The 18493-nt window shown below is 36.0% G+C and overlaps 1 protein-coding gene across 2 annotated transcripts; it reads right to left on the reverse strand.

The window, feature by feature from the left end:
- Positions 1 to 1654: 1654 nt before the first annotated feature.
- Positions 1655 to 17829, reverse strand: LOC106169113 (chloride channel protein C). 2 transcript variants are annotated; one of them, XM_087011470.1, is made up of 17 exons: positions 17812 to 17829; positions 16498 to 16791; positions 15825 to 15964; positions 15415 to 15544; positions 14965 to 15045; positions 14629 to 14804; positions 13920 to 14256; positions 13494 to 13688; positions 12999 to 13087; positions 12324 to 12436; positions 11761 to 11932; positions 11085 to 11262; positions 10242 to 10411; positions 8723 to 8899; positions 8053 to 8155; positions 2989 to 3084; positions 1655 to 2690 (listed from the first exon to the last, which is right to left on the reverse strand). In XM_087011470.1, exons 2-17 carry the CDS (start codon positions 16714 to 16716, stop codon positions 2442 to 2444), a joined length of 2625 nt encoding a protein of 874 aa, XP_086867596.1. In that variant the 5' UTR covers positions 16717 to 16791; positions 17812 to 17829; the 3' UTR covers positions 1655 to 2441. The 2 variants fall into 2 exon arrangements, with proteins under 2 accessions (XP_086867596.1, XP_013403924.1); XM_013548470.2 differs by lacking the exon at positions 17812 to 17829 and adding an exon at positions 17560 to 17659.
- Between the last annotated feature and the right edge of the window lie 664 nt (positions 17830 to 18493).

The following is an 18493-nucleotide window of genomic DNA, read 5'->3' on the forward strand; positions in this document are numbered from 1 at the left end:
CACGCAGTCACGACGGGTTTACGCACACTTCACATCAGTTTACGACTCGTTTGCGCACTGGCATGACTCGAATCGTGCCAATGCGTGCCACAGAATCACATGTGTCAGCCTTGCTTAAAGTCATAATAACTCTTCGTTTTGGCCAAAAATTGGATTTTCCTGGAAAAAACGGCAATTTTCCCGTACTTACCAATGGTCAACGACCCCATTCCTGCATTCAAAGTTAATCCAGGGTTTTTTTCCTAAACGTACGGTTTTTTGTTAAAATCTCTTAAGAGATTTTAACTGACGGAGCTCTCTCTGACATTGCAAAGTCACTGGTGACCTACTTAAAACCGCGGGAAAAGCAGACAACAACAACACTATATAAGATTCATGAGATATATTCGTCTTTTTGTTAAAAATGCATTTATATCCACAATGTGTGCCATTCTGGGCTTTTCGTTATCCGACGCACTGTACAAAAACTCGCAACTTACGTCTGCGTCCGCATTAATGTGTTTGGCGCCATGTTATTTTGGTCTCGAATGAACGCGAGAATCTGCGTGACACCATTACGTCATTAGCAACGAATGCCTTGATGACTGGGAAAAATGGCATCGAAAGCCCCATTGACAAGCACAGATTTTAGTTTTACTCCAATAACGGCCGTTTTAGTGGTAAAATACGATAGAATATATTTCCATGCGTTGTTTAAAATGTATTTCATGCGGAATTTTGAATCTCAAAGGAAGAGTTATTATTGCTTTAACTTGCTCCCCTCGCACGGAGTTGGCAAAGAGTTCACAAGTGAGGCGTGCGATTTTTAATGTACCGTGGGAAGGAAAACCGTGATCTAGGACGCACGTCGCGAGCAATGAAGGAGCGAATGACCCTTGCGTGTTGATTACGACGCACTCCCTGAACAAAATGAAACTCGCGGCGGCCGTGGGAGTGCGTCTTACGTGCGTCACCCCACGCCAGGAGTTAAAAAGATGTGCTCACCGCCAATGATCGTCGATTATGCAACGTGTACAACAATTGCCAAAAAATTTTGAATGCTAATTTCCATTGCAACCTCTCCTCTGTCTCTACGAACTTCACGGCCTCCACTGCACCCAAAATTCGCAGGGGACGTCCGATCCTAAAATTTGCGCGTCCGGTTTTGACCAAGGCTTTTCAAACTTTTTTCTAAACAAGGGAAATTTCCATAAACACGTTACAACACATGTAGAAACCTGTCGAGTGCAGCTTTGGTTGTGCAGGGAGCTATCGTCTATAATATTTTTCCACTGCATAATTTAGATGGGGGGGGGGGGGGGGGGCTTATTTCAGAGACTACTGGTAGATCTACGAACAGGGAACCAACATGAAACTGGTGCCTCTTCTTTAAAGCTAAGTACTATGTTTGCCACATTTAAGTTAATCATTCAAAGTCTAGTGAAAGCGGCAGATCAACGCTTAATATCGGTTAGCAGTTAATAATTTAAGATATACCATAAGGCATTGGGAAATCTCGTCGCTGTATGAAGATTCCAGTTTCTTAATAATATAAAACGCTTAATGCCAGTAGCCGCAAGGCATAAATATTCAAGTCTGGCTATATAAACTAAAGACGTACGTTTTTCTTTATACCATAGCAAACCAGCAGCATACTGTAAATAATTGAGAACGATTTTCTTTTCATACACCATATTTTATTTAGATTTATAACTATCTTCACATCGTTATGCAGGTAGTTAATCCCAAACTACCTGGCGTAAACCAAGTCTATCCAAGTAGAAAAATACGCTTAGGTCAAGGTATTTCATTCATTGGTATCAAGAATACTAGTTAATAGGGGAATTCACTAATTTGGCACTTCCTTTTCTATTATCCTCCTGGTCCTTGTCAATTTAAAAAAAAACTTAATACATGGTAAAAATATTACAAAATATCATTTCTCATCAAGTCTGTCACCAACTTATATGACATATATTTTCCCTTCTGAGAACAATGTCATAATATCATTTCTCTTACATTAAAGAGATTAGACCAATAAACTGTAAGTCATTAAAATTTACATATTCAAAATATACATATGGAAATATAGTTCACATTTTGAGAAAAGGGACTTTGGGGGAAAAATAGCTTAATGGGTAAAATAGCTAAATGGGTTATTTTAAGTTATTTCATGACTGTAGATATACTTTCATTCAAATCCCGTTCTTAGAAGAGCAAATAATTCCTAATGAAAGATTAATCTGGACTAGAGATGATTTACTGCATAACAGCACCAACCCTACTGCAAGGGGTCATTAGAATAAAAGCTGAGACAGCAAACTTGTATTGAAGTATTGAATAACTGGACACTGTTTCTGGTTTTGGTCAAAAGATTTTTGATCCCTGCTGTCCAAAAATTTTTTGCATAGACTGCATTTAGAGGATTTCATTTCACTGTTTACTTTCATAGTAATCATAACTTATGCAACTGTCAGCGTCATCTCTACTTCCGCCCCTCTCTCTCTTGCCCGCTCTTGTTCGATAACTGTTGACAGCCTCTCTTCTAAACTGAACCCCATTAAGTCTTTCCGCGTTATGATTCCCATGACATGGTTTTGTTCATCAATGACTGTCATGTGACGTAGACCCAAAGTTCGGAAAATGATGTATGTTCTGTTGAGGGAGAAACAGGCCCTGATGCTGACAGCTGATTGGTTAGTGTACGGGTGCTGGAATGAAAGGAAAAATATAATTGGTAGTGTATGGGTTCTGGATTGAAAGGAAAAATATTACTGGTTGGTGTTAACAATTTAAAACAGAAATATGGACGATGACTTGTTAGTGCTTAAATTTGTAGTTTTGCTTAACACAAAAGTTATGCAATCCCTGTTTTTATTTCTGACTGCATTCCTTGACTGCACGGTCAGTGCAGGAGTGATTTCAACATTAAAAAAAAAAGAAAAGAAAAGAAAAAGCGCACAACTTCTAGACTCAAACTGAAGTAGAGAGTGGCAGGGGTCTACTCACCAAGTTGACATATAACCTGGCATATCTGTCTTCATCTAGGTACTGTTGTAACCTCTCCTGAGTTCTGGCTGGGTCAGACAACTTGTCCAGTGTTAACTAGAAAATAAATAAATAAATAAATAAACAAATATATATATATATATATATGTCAGTCATTCTTTGCTAGTGGTGCACTGCGGGGGGACCATAACAAGAATGTAATTTAAATTGAGATAGCCGACCAAATTCTCATGACATCGTTGTGTATGTTTCAATAACAAATCAAAGAAGCTGCATGAGCAAGGAGGATGTTGTTATAAAAGCAAAAAAAGAGAAAAAGCAGAAAATATATCGAAATTACCCTCAAAATGGCGTCCTTTTTTGTGGAATTTCGACCCTACCTCTATTTAGGAACAGTTTGTTTAGGGTTTGAATGAATTATTGAAGCAGGGAATACACCTACTGCAAGAAGATATAATAAACAGAATGTGCAAATGGTTATTTAAATAAAAATTTATTTGAAGTCCCTGAAAAATGATCACAAAATTAGCTTAACTTACGATACATGCGGTGTCCCACCCCGATGAAAATTTCATTTAATCCTATCTTTCCGTATTAAAACTGTTCAATCGTCCAAAGTAGTATGTCGGTTAGTTTGTGTCACGAAATCCATGATAATATCAGTTTTCTTAAGAATTTCACATTTATTGCTCAGCAAGGTCGATTTTTCTTCACCGCGTCCCAATGTTACGTTCGCAACGCTGAAACTTCAGAGATCGATTCTTATCAGACGACTTTAAAATGCCGCGTGGAAATTATACATCGATAGCGATCTTCTTCCATATTCACTAACTGATGACGTCTTACACACGAATGGCTTCTTTTGCACACTAAAAAACCCAGCTCAAACTGGCGGGTGGCCCATTCTGATAACATGTTACGCAATGACGCTGTCGAAATAGGATGCAGGGCTCAGGTGTAATTCCCTCGATTTAAACGTCACAGGATTGTTTATTGGGATCTTCTTTGTATCAAGGTGAGAAATAATGAGTTTCGTTTCATTTTTCTTCAATTGTTTCAACATATTTGTGTACCGATTGATTTTTACCATTCTATAAGTAGGGTGACTTCGTCTGAACTTTCGTTTTGCGTCTGTGTCACATGGGGGACTAAAGGTCGGGGTCCGCCATATAGATAAACGTCCCAATAAAATATTCGCCCCGATAGATACGTCTCATTACATACACGTCTCAATAGATTTACGTCTCGTTAAATTTACGTTCCGATAGATCCACCAACAGATTCCTATAAACCCACGTATCTTTAGATCCAGGTACCACTAGATCCATCTATCTGACATCGTAATCGGCTAAAAGGCCCATATCAACTTGCGTTGTGAAATTTAGAACACATTTTTATGTTCTTTTTTGTTTTGTTTTGTTTAGAACACATTTACATGTAAATTCAGAACACTTTTTACATGTTCGAATGTTACATTTTGAGAACACTTTAAACAGTGTTCTGACGCTAGAACAGTAATTAAGCGTTGTGAAATATAGAACACACTTTTGTTCTTTTTATGTTCTTTCACTGAGTATTGTGTGAAAACGATCTAGTAGAATAATATATTGCTGACTGCGTACTGCCGTTTTAAAGAAGTGCATTTTATGTACTGAGTAGTATACCAACCATTTCGAGCAATAGTGTACCTCTATCGGTATTTGGATCTAAAAATACGTGGATCTATAGGTATGCGGATTTAAAGGACGTGGGTTTATGAGGACGTCATATCTATAGGAACGCAAATATATAGGACAGCAGAAAAAAATCGGATCTATCGGTATTTAAATCTAAAAAGACGTTTTTTCCGTTTTTCCTTTATGTATCTATCGGTAACGGGAGTATAGGGACGTGTAATATTTTGGGACTAATAAATTTTATCCGTACGTACCCTAAAGGTCGTATTGAACATGGTGACGCGGTGATACCGTATTCATGTTCTCTTGTTCTCGAAAACTCAATCATCGAAATTGAATTACTTATTTTTAGTTTTGTCTTAAATTAAGCGGCTACACTGTATTCCGTGCGTTTAAAATTTAACCGTCTGTAAAAACAGCAATAATGGATTACTAGCAACACTTACGTTACGCAATGAAGCACCGAAAATGGGGGAAGAAAATGTGTCTCAGTAATGCGTGTTTGCCACTCATAATGCACTGTACTTTCTTTGAATAAGCAATAAACTATTTGTGATCTTAGGTTATCCATTGTTCGTTATCAGAGTTAACAGATTCTTTGTGTTATTTTTTTTTCAGAATCCCAAGAGTGGATGCCTTAGTGAGCACAGAACAGATATCACCATTGGTCCACATATGTCAAGAAGAATGTTATAATTATGAACTTTGTGTTACACTGAACTTCATTTTGTTAAATTTTGTATTTAACTGAACTTTATTGTGTTAAAATAATAATAAAAAAATAATAATTCTTGGAACATTCTTTAGATCAACTTTGTTCAGTGTACAAGGTATGTCCCATGTGACAGAGTTACAGTAAATAAAATATGTGCATTATTCCTCTGTGTTTGTCAATTCCATTTTAAAAGCATGTGAAAGTGGTGTGCCCCTCATGATTGAAGTGTGTATTATATTATTGCAGTGTGTATGGATAATAGCAAAAATATTATTATTATTTACATGATTATAAAAAGTTTTTGTACCCGCGTCAATAACGTTACCGTGACCCACATATTCACCATTTTTATTAATTATGAAATGTGGATTAAATTCTTCAAACCCAGTTTTGAAGCATTGAGACAACACCCCCTTATGATTTAAACTAAAACTGAAAACATTCCATGAGACTTTCATTAGTTTGTGCAAAATATATTACCCAGGGTAACGCGTCTTGGATTTGGTGGGTATAGCTGTTCAACTCCCCTGTGTGCCCTAAAAAGGGCAGCTGCTGTTTCCCTTTTTATGAAATGATAAACTGTGATGGTGTAGCTATCACATCGCAAAATTACAGCTTCCCAGAGAAAGTTTGAAATTTTTGGTCAAATTCAACATTTTGTAACCACTAGCAAAGAATGACAGATATATATATATATATATATATAACAAGTGTGAGTGTGGAACAAAGTGCTAAACAGTCTGGAGCATTTGTACACAATTAACATTTATAAATAAATAAACAAGAGACATGCAATAAAGAAAAAAAGAAAATAGTGCTTGTTTATAACAAGAAAAACAGACAACTTCAAACAAGCCAGCTGAAGCCTGCCAGATGGCCTTGAACAGTGTAGACATGGAGGACAGACAGAATACCACAGTTACTGAAACATTCACATTTTGGTTCCTGACATTCAGCCCCTTACTTCTACTGAAAATGCAGGGCCAAAATAATTGAAAGAAATATTAAAATGAGAACAAGGCAGCAAAGCTGTCAAATTTACAGACAAACCAGAAAAATAGCAATAACAGGTGTTGGTTTAATGTCCAGACATTGTGCCTGTACATAAAATTTCCTTCAACTTCAAGTGAATATACCTATGGACATTTAATCAACACAAAATCATCTGATCAAACTAGAGGATCAGAGAGGCGATACCGCCTCCTGGTATTGTACCACCAGCTGGAGTAAGCGTATTTGTATGGGAAAGATGTAGGAGGGGGGGGGGGGGTAGGACATCATTCTAGTGTTGTGCTTGGCGAAAAGGGAAGCAAAATTTGCAAAGTTCAGTTCATGGTGAAAAGTAGGTCAAAGGTCAATTTCAAGGTCACAGTAAGATTGCCAGTATATGACTTCCTATTCAACTTCAATAGTAACTATGGACCTATCTCTGCCAGTTTTGGAGATATAAGGGACTAAATGTTATAATTTTGGAGTTACCTTAATGTGCCATAAATTTCCTACAGAAAAAATTAATTAAAATAAAAAAAGGTCATTTTGGTCACTATTCTTGAAATGGGGGTGCTCTGAAGTTCCAGAAGTTCAAATTTGATGAAATAATGTCATTTTTGACCACAAGTTGTCTGCTTTGCCAAGCCTTATGTTTTATTTTTCCAGAGTTTAAAATTTATTATCCATTACCGTACTGCACATTTTGCTTTCACCACCAATATGTACTTTTTGATACAGCGTAACTCGAAAACCGTATAGAATTCAAAAAAACAGAGACCACCTCCAGTGTTGGGCTTAACATGCTCTACAAAATGCAAAAAAGAATGGGTCTCTAGCATTAACGGTTCCTGAATTAGAGACAATTTTTTAGTTTCGGTATCTTATGGCCGCTACTCCCGTGAAAATGCACCGATTGACCCCAAAGTTACGGAGATGAAAGATGACCTGAAGGGTAACATTTTCCAATAATATTATTGGTTAAGTCTGTGTGGTGTCTGAATAACAGCGCAAATAATTTTTTTTTCGTAAAAAAATTCATTTTTTTGAAATTTTTGGCCCGTTTGACCTTGAAATAAAGGTCAAAGGTCAAATCCAAGGGCATATTTGAAATCTACACATATGACTTTTGGAAAGCCGTCTGTAGAAATTTTTCCCATAATTCCTTCCGTAGGGTAGATAATTAGCACTTAATTTTGCCATTTTTGGACAAGGGTGCATTGCAATGAATGCCACACCTAGACCCCAATACCGACAAAGCCCAAATTTTACGTGGAACGAGTTGAGATTATAGGTGACCTAAATCCAAGAGATGGGTATGAAGGCCCTTACCGTCTAGGAGGAGAAGCGATAACGGTAACATGGTGGCGAAGCCGGCGGAACGGACCGGACGGGACTAAAACCATGGGTACCGCCAGCGCTAACGCTGGTGGTACAACTAACTGAGACTGAGTTGCCATAACTGTATTGTACTAGCTGGATTGATCTCAAAGAGGATTCACGCTAAGGCACAGTTATGTACTTAAAGTTACTAGGGGATGTCCCAGACAGTTAAAGTATACTGAATGCAATTCAGCAAGAATTCATGAGGAGTTAGATCGGTCCAGCTAGTATGAGAGGGTAATGGGAACGCTCCGTTACTTCCCGTTACTTCGAAAAAAAATTGTTTTAAAACTTAAAACTTACGGCCTCGTAGTCTACACATGTAACTTCCTGCTCGACCACATCTTCGTCCTCAGGTGGCGGGTCAAACGCCTCCTCATGCATCAGAAGCACCGTCAGCTCTAACCTGGGATACGTAAAAAATACTTATAGGTAATTTTCTTAAATCTGATTGAAAGAGGAAAAGGAAAATCTTCATTGATATGCATCATCATGTTACAGTCCTGTATATTGTCTCACAAAACTTAGTAATACTTAGTTTTTCACAGATATGAGCTCTGTATATATATATATATATATATACTAAGCCCTCTCGTGCCTCACACCCAGACATATTATACCTTTCACAACATTAATATTACTAAATGGAATCATTTTCCAAAAGAAAAAAGGCATTCATACTAGATGATAAAAATATTAAATGACATATTTTGCATTTTATTGAACGTACTGTATCCATAGTTATTATTTTTATTGACAAAACTCATGTAATTTTGTTCTTCTATCCAATACATTCAAATCTAGTGTTTTAATTCAATATTTTCATATTTTGTTTCTTTTTATTTAATGCAATCATATTTACAGTTTTAAGAAGTAATAGTGAGAAATGTATATGGTGACTTTTTCAAAGACCTAATCCAAACTTCAAAACAATTGCCATAATAAATATACTATATATATAAATATAACCCACCTTGTGATTAGCCCATGAAATACCAGCTCTCCATTTTTAGCCTTTTTTACGACGGGGAAGCCCCCATACGTTGTGTCCAGCAGATAACGTGCAATCTTCTGCACTGGCTCGTGGACGTGCAGCACTACGGGGTCAGGGGTCATCACGTCTTTGGCCCCATAGAGGTCAAGGTTAAGTCTGAAACATATAGATATGTCTGATTTTAATTTGTGGAAATCTGGGAACATGAGAGAGGTAAACAACATACAAATAGATAAATATATATAAAAAAAAAAATTAGAACAACGCCCAGAGCGCACACCACTGAAGGGCAGAAACCGCTAAATCAACCTATCAGCGACTGTTATAACGAATGTAGTTCAGTGGGGGCCGTAGCGATAGTCCGAAGGTTCAATAGTCCGAAGGTTCATTGGTCCGAAGGTTCACTATAGAACCTTCGGACCAATGAACCCTTGATTAAAAAATCGATGAAAATGTTACCACTTTTCGGACCAATGAACCTTCGGACCATTGAACCTTCGGACTATCGAGACGCCCCCGTTCAGTGAGAGAAAATTAGTGCTTTTTTCCATTTTTTTCCTGGCATTTCTTGTGTGTTGCTAGGGTTAATTTTGGTATCAACTAGCAGGCTAGGGTGTATACTACTGCCAGTTTTTTTTTCGGGACCAGGCTCAGGTGCAGTGCAGTCGTGAGACCTCTGGCTGTGACTGTGAGTGGTGCAGTGGTTTGTTTACAAACAGAGGGGTGCACATGTTCAAGTGATGCCGGTAAGCAAGAAAGTCTGATGACAGTATATTTTTTTGCCATTGGGAGTTATGTCAGTGTGTCTACTGTCCATGGGGATGGGAAATGTTTCACAGAGTAATTTTGTTCATGCAGTATTGCAGGCATTTCTTAGTATGGTCGTCAATGGGAAATTATTTGGTGGTTTCTGCCCTGCAGCTATAATCTCACTATTAACCTTTGTACTTAATCTATATTTCCATTAATACTTAAAGGGATAATAACTCTTCGTTTTGGCCAAAAATTGAATTTTCCTGGAGTAAACAACAATTTTCCCATACATACTAATGGTTAATGAATCCATTTTTAAATTCAAAGTTAGTCCCTGTTTTTTTTCTATAAAGTTTGGTTTTTTGTTAAAATCTCTTAAGAGATTATAACAGAGTATAGCCATCAATGAAGGTCACATGGTCTGAAGACAAGCTCAGATATCAAAACAATAGCTATAACTGCCATTTTTATGGTAAAACAGAATATGTTATATTTGTATGAGTTATTCACAATGTTTTTATTGTGAAATATAGATCTCATACAAAGAGTTATTATCCCTTTAATGCGTTAAATTAATGAATGGGCCACCAACAAATTTAATGAATTTTAAGTCACCCCATTTCTGACTTATCCTGAAAGTTTTATCAAAAGTTATCCTTAACTTTCTAAGTTAGGCCATTAACTGACAAACCAACAAAGACAAACATAAACTCTTCATCAGAGATGACGCCATGCAATCACTCACACGTCTCTTCCTTCATGTACCACCACAGGCTCCGTGTTCAGGAACGGGATACATTTCAGCTCCAGGAGGGCGTGGTACAGAGGGTGAGTCACGAAATCTCCCACCCACTTGGCCACCATGATGCCCACCATGATGGGAAGAAGAAACTGGATGTCATTGGTGATCTCCATCTGGAAGAAAGATTCAGACTCTGATATTTCTTGAGTTTTATTTAATTTTAATTTTTAAAGACACTCCTTTTCCTGGAAGCTAAGAATTTTTTTCTTTCACAGAATTATGATCCATTAACCCGAAAGAATTCCATTTATTTTTTATTTACTTACATATTTATTTATATATTTATTTATTCATTCATTGATATTTTTATTTAATATTTATTCTTTTTTTAAAGAAAGGAGAGCCTTGGTGACCAAGTACACAAACAGACTACAACTATACAGTTTATCTAAAGTCACTGTTTTTTACCGGTCTTGAAAATCATTGAAGTACGTGTGAACCTTTGCATTTTACTGAAAAGTGATAAGCTATGTAACTGGAATATATATATATATATATATATATATATATATATATATATATGAACTTCCATTAGAGTGACTTCTTGTTATAAATACACAACCATTTTTTTCTTTTGAATCTGGCAGCTCAATTTTTTTTTTTTTTACTTGAGATTTAAAAAATTTTTTTCCTGTGCCATACAAGAAAAAGTAGGGTCATGGAATTTTCAGCATTTATTAAAAACATAACTTCCCAAAAATTTCCCAAATTTCACTGCAATACCTTCAAAACTGTTGGTGTTATTGAACTTTGAAATTATTAACCCGATATGGTCACTGTTCTCACCATTATAACGGTCAGTGACATGGTCAGTCTGGAGACGCCTCCAAAGAAAGATGCCGCCCCAATCAGGGCGAAGGCCCCAGGGTCCATCCAGGACCAGTAGCCAGCATCTGAGGTGTGAACACCAAATAAATCCACCATCCCACGCCCTACAATCCTACCATATAGACCTCCTATATACCTGAACGTAAATAAATAAAATAAATAAATACATATACAAATACTATGTAGATAAGTCATCCAGCTGTATTTTACATTATTTAAGTTTTTCATATTTATTACTAGTCTGAATCAACTAATTAAAACTATTTAATTGTTAAAAAAAATAATAAATAAATTGACACAACCAATGCACCAGCATGAGCAGTTCGATAAGTATTTCTATGCAATAAAATGACACTGGACAAATTTTACAGTAACAATTAAATATATGAGATACAATACATAGCTTCTTTGCAAACAGGGAAACCTGAAACTTTTGTTGGGGCACAAATAATTTTGTCTGTTTGTTTGTTTGAATGTCCTGTAGTTAGAGCAGAGGGCCCACTAGTCCACCGAATAAAGAGGTCCCAGTCACCAGAATGCCATGATGAAGTAATACAGAGATACAGAAAAGTCTGCGCTGCCAGCAGTAACTTGGGGTGATTATAATTTTCTTAGATAAATGACTTTTACTCACAGCATAGGCACCACCAGACCACTAGATATGGAGGTCCCTGCGGCCCAGCACGCCATCAGGAAGTAGATAGGGAGCACCGTGAAGAGAGAGGCATAACCAAATTCCAGGTGTGTGTTCCTAGAAAATAAGTGATGGATCCCTCTCTCACCTGACACAAAGAGCAAGGTGGCAACTGGAAGAGAAGTAAATAAATAAATGAATAAATAAATAATAAATAATTAGAATTTACTATTAATCAAATTTACTGTTAACCCTTTTTTCTGCTTTCAAAATAAAGACAATTACTATGAATAAATACATAGATGTCAGCAGAAAAGTAAGAATAAGCTAAACATGAAAAAAAATCCTTTTCTCATTGTCAAAAGACCTCATCCTCTTGCCTTTATATTTATATTAACTATGTATGAATACAACAGAAACATATCTTCGTCATGATATTCTCCTTTAAGTCTTAAATCCTTAAGAATTATACAAAATAAAAATTTCAAAAAACACATATATAATCAAGACAGCTTTAATAAAATCATTTAAAAATCTAACAAGTATAAAACATTTCCCCATACTTTCATTAAAAGACTTGTTGGTCCAAGTTGTATTTCCCTCTGTAAATGAAATTCCTTTAGGACAGTTGTACATCTGAAGGGGGTTACTAGCATCCATGTCAACACAGTAAGGCCTGCAAGATAAAAACACGAAAACAAGAGTTTCGAATTTCACAGATTATGAAAAGTTACAGATATAATACAAAATTTAGCAGAACCTAATGTGTTCAAATGTACTGAAAAATATTTTGCACACCATGATTATCTGTTGTTTTTACTCAAATTTCATTTTGCATTCCCACTTTCCCAAAGCTTTAAATTTTCATCAAATACCTTTTTACATATGTGATGAGTTGGCTATCATAAAATCCAAATATGATCTAGATTTATTTTTTCTTTTTACACAATAGTAAAAATCAGAACTAAGAATTAAGTCGCACATACGGTATGCAAGCACACATGGGTTCGGATGCAAGCCTGCCCTCTCTTACACTCACTGACACACACACACACACATGCACACACACACACACACACACACACACATGCACACACACAGACATACACATATACACAAAGCAGCAGATACATAAACACACACATAGCCACACAGACGTGCACGCGCGCACACACACACACACACATGTGCACACACATACACACACACACACACACACACACTGTGATCTCCAGTACCTGTCTTCAGGACTGCCACCAGGTACACAACTGATCTTTGTACAACTGAATGCAGCAGGTAAAAACACAGACACTGTGGCAAATATTATCTGGAACAAATAATTATAAAAGCAATATAATTATAAATAGTAATTGATTTCTGTGAGCAATACATTTTCTATTCATCACTTTCATTAATAATTGTTTATCAAATTGTTTTTGAAAGATTCAAAATTTGGTATCTTATGATTAAGGTAAAATTGTCATTGGATGACAGTGTCAGCTATACATTTCCATGTTTCAATCATTTTGAAACATTCACTGTAGTCTGATCAATTTCTGATGTTATAAAAATTTTAATCTGCAGTTTTGTATTGAAATTGATATTTAGTTACTTTATTTCATACTGACTTGAATTTTTGTACAATGATTTTTCTAATCTTACATCTGATAGTATGTATTTTGCAAACAGAAATGAAGCAAACCAAACAAATAAATAAATAGGAAACTACCCACCATAATAATATTGGGTTCCAGCAGTCTTACACATTTCTGTAGACCCTGATTTTTAATATTTGACAATAATCTCTTCCGCCCTCTGGCAATTTTTAGGTTAATGAAGGTAAACATGGCTCCAAGAATTCCTCCAATAACGCCCAAGATGGCGGCAGGAATAAAGGCGAGCAAGTTCACATCCAGGCCTTCTGTTACCTTGGTAAATTGTAAAAATGGCTTCAAAAGTCAACCCAATACAAGTCTTAATTGATATCCAATAAAAAAAAAATAATTTGAAAATGAATCAGCATATTTCTTTCTCTCTCTCTCTCTCTCTCTTATAATAACCTCTTAAAATTTTATCTTTGAAAAACCAATCAAACTGTAAACTAAAAGCTAAATTGAATAAAACAATTGAACACAAACAATTAATAAATGAATACATGCCTGGAATAAAATATACTGGTCGCTACGAAACAGTCCAAATTTGCCCTGATATTTAAAACCTTTAAATGCAGAATTAAACAAGTCCGTCGTAAACGTGGACACCATAGAGCAGAAAAAGATCTGCCATGACAGTCTCATGTTCCAGAAAGAGGACACCTCCTCCATGGAGAACAGCAGACCCCCCACTGGGGCCCCAAATGCTGAGGCCACCCCCGCTGCAGCCCCAGCAGATATGAAATTCCGCCTATCTTCAGAGTTACGGAATCTTTCGAAGAATGGCAGGCGAACCTTGAGTGTGTCTGACTTAAACTGGCTGAGACCTGCCCCCACCAGACTCCTGGGGACAAATAAATAAATAACAAAATGGATAAATAAATGGATAAAAATAAAAATAATAACAGAAGATCATTTTGCGCAATGGTGAGTTTTTCAAAATAAGTAACTTAATGACCAAATTTTTGTCAACTTTGACCAAAAATAAATTATCAGAATTCCTTTTAAATAAAATATTGCATCTGTTTTCTTCAAAGGAAAGACGAGCCTCTTAGTTAAAAAAGTTGTTTGCTTGAATTTAGAAACTTTTCCATTTTAATCCTGAATCAAACAATTGTTGCTGACATTGTGACATGCGCCAATCACAAAATGTCACACCTTTTTCTTCATACAGGCCACGCCCACCCACCCCTACCCCACATAACAGATATCTTACCCCAGATGTATCATGGGTCCTTCTGGTCCTACAGGCATCCCTGCACCAACTACGCACATGGCGGAGAAGAATTTGATCACCAGCGTCTTCACGTTGAAGATGTGGCGTACGACAGCACCGTTCAGAAAGCCAATCAGCTCAGGAATTCCTGAGCCACCAGCGCTAGGACGGAGGAACTGGAAAAATTATAATTACAAGACTCATCTACTGGCCATCACTGAGCCAACAAAAAGTGAGAAAATGAAATGTTATGTATCTTTAACATTAAAATTATAAAGCATTTAATTAAATATGTACATGTAACAGAATGCAGTACTTCAATTTCAGAGTACTTACCACAACAGATGCAGAGCCAGCTACCACAAATATGAGACTGTAGCCCAGACACCAGCCCCAGGCTTCCAACATCTTGTCATCCTAAAACAGACATCAGAGTGGGAATGTACGTAGTCCAGTTTTACACTTAAAGGAAGAGACTAAGGAAACATTTAAAGATTGTCACACACATCTAACACACACCTAACACCTTGTTATCCTAGAGAGTGAGATTGTAGTCCAGTTTTTACACATCTAACACACACCTAACACATTGTTATCCTAGAGAGTGAGATTGTAGTCCAGTTTTTACAAAGGGCAGGATCTGAACCTTCAGCTAAAAAACATTGGTCTTTTTACCTCCAGGAAAAAATAAAAAATCCTAAATAGCAGCAAAGAGGAGCACTAATTGCTTCAAACCTCTCTCTAACACCTCTACCAAATCACCAGTATCAAAGTGTCCACACTCACAGCCACAAAGTCTCTGGCTTTCTCCCACTTAGTCTCCGAGACCAGGTCTATCAACTGGTGGAGCAAGAAACCCAGGAAACCCACGGAAAACCCGATCAGACCCATCATGATCCAGCGATCCCAGTCCTGTCTGGAAATATAACACAATAAATATCAATACAACATAAGTCCTATATGACAAATATATTATTTTCTAGATATTATAAGCAGATGAACTGTATATTTAAATCATAATATTTTGGATTTCTCTTCAGTATAGAAACTAAAAACCTGTGAATTAACCATACATAAATGAACTGTTTATATTTTTCTAATAATAAAGTCCAGAATCTGCCGATAGTGGGAAAAATCTCATCTCTGAGGAGGGATAGAAAGGCTACAGAAGCAGACAAGTCAGTGTATGTAGTTACCTCTTTGGTTGTCTCCTGAGCCAGTGTTTGTAGACTTCACTGTGTGATGGAAGATAATCCATACTTTCAAATGTGGCCAGTGTTTTTTTCTCCTCCTCTGTATACTTGTGGGTGGTATAAACACTCTCGATATCTCGGCCCTAGACATTTATTATAACCGATGAATTATATAGTATAAACACTTTCGATATCCCGCCCATAGACATTAATACAATCCATGAATAATATAATATAGGCAAACTCAATATCCTGCCCTTAGATATTTAATACAACTGAAGTATTATATAGTATAGACATTCTCAATATCTACACAATTAATGCAACTGATGAATAATATAGTATAGACATTCTCCATATCCTGGTCCTAAACATTTAATACAACAGAAGTATTATATAGTATAGACACTCTCGATATCTCGCCACTAGACATTTAACACAACTGAAGTATTATATAGCACAGACATTGTCAATATCCCTAGACATTCAATACAACCCAATAATTATATAGAAATTCAGGGTCAGATTGCATGCAACTTTCAGTCTAATTTCAGAAGTAACCTTCCCTTACTTCCAAAGTTTGGGCTTAGAGTTGCAGTAAGTGCTTATTGTAATTTTTCACATATATCCATGCTTAACCTCTTTATTCACCTGCTTTAATATAATTATGTCTTACCTTAGCAAAGAAGGAATGTTTATCATCCTGAGGATAAAAAACAGCGTCATCTTTCGGCGGTTCATGTGTTGACCCATATTTGGCCAGCCGTCTCTGACTGGAGCTAGTTCGTCTCTCGCGATGCCGTAACTGGCTTCCATTGGTTGTAATATCACTGGCATCAGACGGGGGCTCTGGGCTAGGGACGCGGTTGTTTTGTGTTAGGTTCTCTTCCTCCATTGTTCTGTTTCTCACAGTCAGTCCATCATAGACTTATACAGGTACATCTACTATATATATATACTAGGAAGATCACTGAAAAGATTTGAAATGGGATGCACTTATTTATTTTTCAGATTTCATCTACTTAAATACAGCATATCTTAAATCAAACAGGGATATATGACTACTAGTATGTTCATTTAATCCCAATAGTTTAAAATACAAAACAGAGCAACAGTTATTATTTTCATCATTATTTATATTCATTTCATGAATTTATTTATTAAATGCACTGATCAGCCACTAAAGTCAAGTTGAAAGCTAAACGTGACTTAATTCCAACTTGGACAATTAAACTGAATTATTTGTTTTACTTTTCTGGGAATCCTACAAGTACCAGTGCATGTATAAAACCTGTGTACACAGTGGCAGAACTACCTGACATATATAGTATACTTTATATATATATATATATATATATATATATATATATATATATATATATATACTAGTATATAGCCTTATTGTGGTTTATGGAAGGCGGATCTAAATAAATCAAAACCTTCCATCCCATTGGGTTCTTTCATCTTAACTTACAAACTGCACAGTTCAGATTCAAGTACTTATATTATAACATAACTGTTAATCTGTAATTAAGGCCCGCATTTGGGGGGGGGGGGGGAGAGAGAGAGAGAGAGAGAGAGAGAGAGAGAGAGAGAGAGAGAAGGGGGAGGTGCCTTTGGCGTATAACACTGCTCTCTCTTAAATCTATCGTAAATTTATTCATCATTTCACTGAATATAGATAAGTGATTTGTAATCTCATAGCTACGTAAAATATATAATACCACTTTCTACTTACACCGACTGAATTACACTGCATAAGTTACATTTACCAACACTTTCAGCTCAGTATTTGTATTTTTATTTAGAAAGAGGGCGCTAAGAATAACTTAGCCAAGATAAGCCAATGATAAGACTCTAGGTTTATCATATAGACAAAACTAAAAAAGCTATTAAAATATGCATTTGAAAGTTTCTTTTTGAGTGCAGCTTCAAAAATCTAAAACACACATTTTGACATAGATGTACATTTTTAAGAAGCATGTCTTACTCAGTTTCAGAAGTGACATCTTTTATCTGTGTGGACAGTGAGACACGGCTGGGACACGTTCTCGTCTTCTCAAACACAATTATTTTGTTTCCCAACTATCGCATCTAAACTTCAAGTTTTCTTCAAAGGCGCTTAGGTTTTCAAAAACAAAACAATGCAATATAGAGTCTAAATAATCCCAAATTTAGAATAAATGCCCCAAATATAACTGTATGAAAGTATAGTTTTTGTCAATTTCTTTTCCAAAAATATATATGATTTCACACAATGTGTGATTCATATCACAAATACCGAGTGCATGTATATCACATTCAAATAAAACTCAAACTGAACAATACGTGCAAATAATCGAATAAAAGGACCACAAATTTGCAGCATTATTTACTTAGTCATTATTTCAAAATATTTAGATATTTAGATGATTGTGTGTAGACCTTTATATATATATATATATATATATATATATATATATATATATATATATATATATATATATATATATATATTTGTAGGTATGAGGTTATTGATTGGTTAAATATGCGTAACTTCAATTCCTTTTATAAATGTAGACACTACTCCTACTAACTTACTTCAAAATATTTCTTCTGAATCACTCAGTTAGATGAACATGTCTATATCTTATCATATAAAGGCTAAATCCCCCCCCCCACAGTAGGACACA

This window comes from Lingula anatina, chromosome 4, assembly GCF_051362555.1.
Source record: "Lingula anatina isolate TDL-2025a chromosome 4, LinAna3.0, whole genome shotgun sequence".
NCBI classification, from domain to species: domain Eukaryota; kingdom Metazoa; phylum Brachiopoda; class Lingulata; order Lingulida; family Lingulidae; genus Lingula; species Lingula anatina.

Coding starts and splice junctions, on each gene's coding strand:
- LOC106169113 (XM_087011470.1), bottom strand. CDS start 16,716: ATGGAGGAAGAGAACCTAACACAAAACAACCGCGTCCCTAGCCCAGAG. Junction 13,689..13,919: donor ACCAGTATATTTTATTCCAG/GCATGTATTCAT, acceptor CAATTTACCAAG/GTAACAGAAGGCCTGGATGT. Junction 11,933..12,323: donor CAACAAGTCTTTTAATGAAA/GTATGGGGAAAT, acceptor CTTCTCTTCCAG/TTGCCACCTTGCTCTTTGTG.